We start from the raw sequence: 4,639 nt of genomic DNA on the forward strand, positions 1-4,639 counted from the left end.
GAAGCCTTGAACTCATCCCAAGGCCTCGTATTGGTGGCACTCATGCTCTCTGTTGAGCTCAAATTCAAGCAGCAGTCCGGTTGTTGATGTTTCTTGCAGTTCTTGTTTAATGAGTGCTAGACTCTGTCGTCTAAAGAAAAAAAGGCTTGTAAAAAATGAATATACATCGAACTCATTTGGGAACAAAGAATTGACTGATGTCTGAGATTCAAAGATAATGTTGATGTTTGTGTTCAAGTTTATATCTTCCTCTTCGGATGAAATCTGTTACTCCAATCGTTTCATACGGTCGGTTTCGAGTTTATGTCTTCCTCAGTTTGCCTTAGGCATTATCTTAGATGTTAATCTCATTTGCCCCTTTCTTCTTTTGGTAAAGTGTTTAAAACTCTATTAACTTACATCCATTTTTTTAAATTTAAACATCTAAAAAATATTTTTTATCCTTAGGACATCCACAATGCACGAGCATATTTCATCCAAATATTTGTGGTCTCCATGTCTACATCATCAATCAAATATCTCCTTCCTCAAATATCTCAATTTTCACAATCAAATATCCCACAAATCAAATATTTATGAGTCTCACCTATTACCATATTATCTCACTTTTAATTTTTTAATTATAAATTCTAATTTTATTTATATTTAAATAAATCTATTCTTATTTTTTTTCTGAAAAAAATAAAAAAAAAAACCTGGTGGTCAACCATGGGTCGACCACCACATTGGTCGACCACCATGCTTTTGTTTTTTGTTTTTATTTTTTTAACTCTGTTCCCTTTGTTTTATTTACTTTTAATTTTTTATTTACATTTATTTAATTAATTATATATATATATATATATATAGAGTTTTTCTCTGCTGCGCGCCGCTTCGTCCGCTCCTGGAATTCGTCCGCGACTGCCTACGTGGCCGAAACAACAAGAATTCCTCTCCGCTTCCTCCGTGGCGACGAGCTTAAATTTTTCTCGCGACGCCCAAATTTAAGAATCCCGTTCCCAAATTTCCCTTCCCCGCCCGATTCCCAGATCTGCGCCCGAGAACACCGAGGCCGAAGACGCTGCCCGTCGATGGTCTTCGTCCGCCGCGAGAAGACCGAGAAGACGCCGCCGCCACCTTCGCCTTCGTCCGCCGCCCGATCTGCGCCAGCGGATCGCCGGTGAAGGCGAAGACCATCGACGAGCTGCACTCGCTGCAGAAGAAGAGGTCGGCGCCAACCACCCCCATCAAGGACGGCGCGCAGCAGGGCGATGCGGCCTTCACCACCATCTCCGAGGAGGAACGCCAGAAGCTCCAGCTCCAATCCATCAGGTGAATATTAATTATCCACAGAGGTTCCTGTTTAAAATATATCTTCATTATCCATAGAGGCTCGCCCAATATTGAGATGGATGAACACACCTTCCAAGTGAACAGAGAGAGGACTGTTGATTACCTTAACTCTTTGGATAAGGTACTTTTGCTCCTTCCATGTATACCCAGTGTGCATGTCAAGTGTTTGATGTAATTTCTCATAGAACCTAAGATATACATTTGAATGATATGTAAACTAATTTTTTTTTATGTACAAATAGGTATTTGTGAATGACCAATTCCTCAACTGGGATCCTGAGAATCGGATCAAAGTTCGAATTGTTTCTGCAAGGGCATATCACTCCCTGTTCATGCACAACATGTAAGTGAAAAATATTGATAAGAATGTTAAAGATGCTCTTCATTTTTACAATGCTATATTTCTTGCGGACTTCGACGGGTATCCAGATAAGTCATTTGTAAACTATGTTGCCTCTGTTGATCTCTAGTAGTGAATGATAGTTGTGTTAGTATCAGGCAGGAGCAGCTAGCTAGCTAGCTCCTCTTTCTCTCCTAGCTAACACCATGGGAAAACATGTAAACTAGACAACAACACCTAATGCAAAGCTACCATGTGTCGGTCCGCACCCGAAGAATGTCATCCTGTTGGCGTGTGATGCTTTTGGTGTGCTTCCACCAGTTAGCAAACTTACATTGCCACAAACAATGTACCACTTCATCAGTGGTTACACTGCTCTGGTACATAGTCCATTTCTTTGCCACTCTTTGGTTGCATGTTTAATCTATATGTTCTAGTATGCTCACTGTTCTGTTATTCAAAATAAAATTCAGGTGGCTGGGACAGAAGAAGGCATCAAGGAGCCTCAGGCAACGTTCTTAGCTTGTTTTGGGGCGGCATTCATCATGCTTCATCCTACCAAGTATGCAGCTATGCTGGCTGAAAAAATGCAGAGGCATGGTGCCACCGGATGGCTTGTGAACACTGGTTGGTCTGGTGGAAGGTGAAAAATTCTCTATCAAAATTCAAATAATTTACAGATGAAAAAATGGATATGAGAGGAGAAAGAGCATAATCTTAGTGATTTATTATGATTGATTCATTTCAGCTACGGTGCCGGAAAGCGAATTAAGCTGGGATACACAAGGAAAATTATTGATGCCATACACTCAGGCAGCCTTCTGAATGTGAACTACAAAAAAACTGAAGTGTTTGGTTTGGAGATACCTACTGAGATTGAAGGTGTACCTTCAGAGATTTTGGATCCAATTAACACAGTAAGCCCTAATCTTGTAGCTCAAGAGATCTAATGCTGAACAACCATATGTTTGTGCCTTTACATCGTTCAGTTGTTTCCTTTGGTTACAGTGGGCTGAGAAGGAACACTACAAGGAGACATTGCTGAAGCTGGCTGGTCTTTTCAGGAAGAACTTTGAGGTTTTTGCCAACTACAAAATTGGTCAGGATGGCAAGCTGACTGAGGAAATCCTTGCTGCAGGGCCAAACTTCTGAGCCATGGTGAAAGAAAGGAAAAAAGGAGAATAAGGAGGTCATTTGTGTGGAAGAGTTAAAAGCTTAGATGATCTCAGTTAAAGTTAATGGTAGTCAGTCATGTGTGGTTTTCCTTTCCTTTGGTTCAGCCTTCTAAACTATTTGATACCATCTGAAGTTTATGTATGCCAACCAGAACATAATGAAATATGATCTTAAATTCAATTTTATTTTCTCAAAAAGTTGAGTCCACTGAGTTTGTTAACAATATCCTTATGAATCCATAATGTATCTTCAGGGCCCATTTTCGGTACTTAAAGGACCAATTTCGATACTCAACGTATCAAGGTGGGTAATCAGTCCTTTTCGATACTTTTCCACTCAATTTTGGTACTTAACACCCCATTTCTCATATTTCACCCACCATTTTCGGTACTCTATGGCCCATTTTTGGTACTAAAAGGATCAATTTCGGTACTCAACCCATCAAGGTAGGTAATCAGTCATTTTCGATACTTTTCCACCCAATTTTGGTACTTAGCACTCCATTTCCGGTACTTCACCCACCATTTTCGGTACTTCAGGGCCCATTTTCGGTACTTAAAGGACCAATTTCGGTACTCAACGCATCAAGGTGAGTAATCAACCCTTTTCGGTACTGTTTCATTCAATTTTGGTACTTAGCACCCCATTTCCGGTACTTCACCCATCATTTTCGGTACTTCAGGGCCCATTTTCGGTACTTAAAGGATCAATTTCGGTACTCAACCCATCAAGGTGGGTAATCAGCCTTTTTCGGTACTTTTCCATCCAATTTTCGGTACTTAACACTCCATTTTCTATTTCGGTACTTCACCCACCATTTTCGGTATTTCAGGGCCATTTTCGGTACTTAAAGGGCCAATTTCGATACTCAACTTATCAAGGTGGGTAATCAGCCCTTTTCGGTACTTTTTCACCCAATTTTGGTACTTAACACCCCATTTCCCGTATTTCACCCACCATTTTCGGTACTCCATGGCCCATTTTTGGTACTAAAAGGATCAATTTCGGTACTCAACCCATCAAGGTAGGTAATCAGCCATTTTTGGTACTTTTTCACCCAATTTTGGTACTTAGCACTCCATTTCCGGTACTTCACCCACCATTTTCGATACTTCAGGGCCAATTTTCGGTACTTAAAGGACCAATTTCGGTACTCAACGCATCAAGGTGAGTAATCAACCCTTTTCGATACTTTTTCACTCAATTTTGATACTTAGCACCCCATTTTCGGTACTTCACCCATCATTTTCGGTACTTCAGGGCCCATTTTCGGTACTTAAAGGATCAATTTCGGTACTCAACCCATCAAGGTGGGTAATCAGCCATTTTCGATACTTTTCCACCCAATTTTGGTACTTAACACTCCATTTCCGGTACTTCACCCACCATTTTCGGCACTTCAGGGCCCATTTTCGGTACTTAAAGGGCCAATTTCGATACTCAACGTATCAAGGTGGGTAATCAGCCCTTTTCGGTACTTTTCCACCCAATTTTGGTACTTAACACCCAATTTCCCGTATTTCACCCACCATTTTCGGTACTCCATGGCCCATTTTTGGTACTAAAAGGATCAATTTCAGTACTCAACCCATCAAGGTAGGTAATCAGCCATTTTCGGTACTTTTCCACCCAATTTTGGTACTTAGCACTCCATTTCCGGTACTTCACCCACCATTTTCGGTACTTCAGGGCTCATTTTCGGTACTTAAAGGACCAATTTCGATACTCAACGCATCAAGGTGAGTAATCAGCCCTTTTCGGTACTTTTTCACTCAATTTTGGTACTTAGCA

General features: G+C 40.8%; 1 protein-coding gene across 1 annotated transcript; it reads left to right on the forward strand.

Annotated features, from left to right (window-relative positions):
- Positions 1-1,387: 1,387 nt before the first annotated feature.
- Positions 1,388-3,006, forward strand: LOC141841061 (phosphoenolpyruvate carboxykinase (ATP) 1-like). Its single transcript, XM_074729186.1, has 6 exons — positions 1,388-1,453; positions 1,575-1,646; positions 1,900-2,052; positions 2,146-2,315; positions 2,421-2,589; positions 2,681-3,006. The coding sequence occupies exons 1-6, from the start codon at positions 1,388-1,390 to the stop codon at positions 2,822-2,824; spliced, it is 774 nt and encodes a 257-aa protein (XP_074585287.1). The 3' UTR covers positions 2,825-3,006.
- Positions 3,007-4,639: the final 1,633 nt, after the last annotated feature.

This window comes from Curcuma longa, chromosome 11 (assembly GCF_044706935.1).
Source record: "Curcuma longa cultivar G26 ecotype Majalengka, Jawa Barat chromosome 11, ITB_CL_G26_1.1, whole genome shotgun sequence".
Taxonomy (NCBI): Eukaryota; Viridiplantae; Streptophyta; class Magnoliopsida; order Zingiberales; family Zingiberaceae; genus Curcuma; species Curcuma longa.

Bases quoted from the DNA above. Each gene is read 5' to 3' on its own strand.
- LOC141841061 (XM_074729186.1), top strand. From the start codon at position 1,388: ATGGATGAACACACCTTCCAAGTGAACAGAGAGAGGACTGTTGATTAC. The intron at 1,454-1,574 runs GTACTTTTGCTC...ATGTACAAATAG, and splicing joins ACCTTAACTCTTTGGATAAG to GTATTTGTGAATGACCAATT. The intron at 2,316-2,420 runs GTGAAAAATTCT...GATTCATTTCAG, and splicing joins ACTGGTTGGTCTGGTGGAAG to CTACGGTGCCGGAAAGCGAA.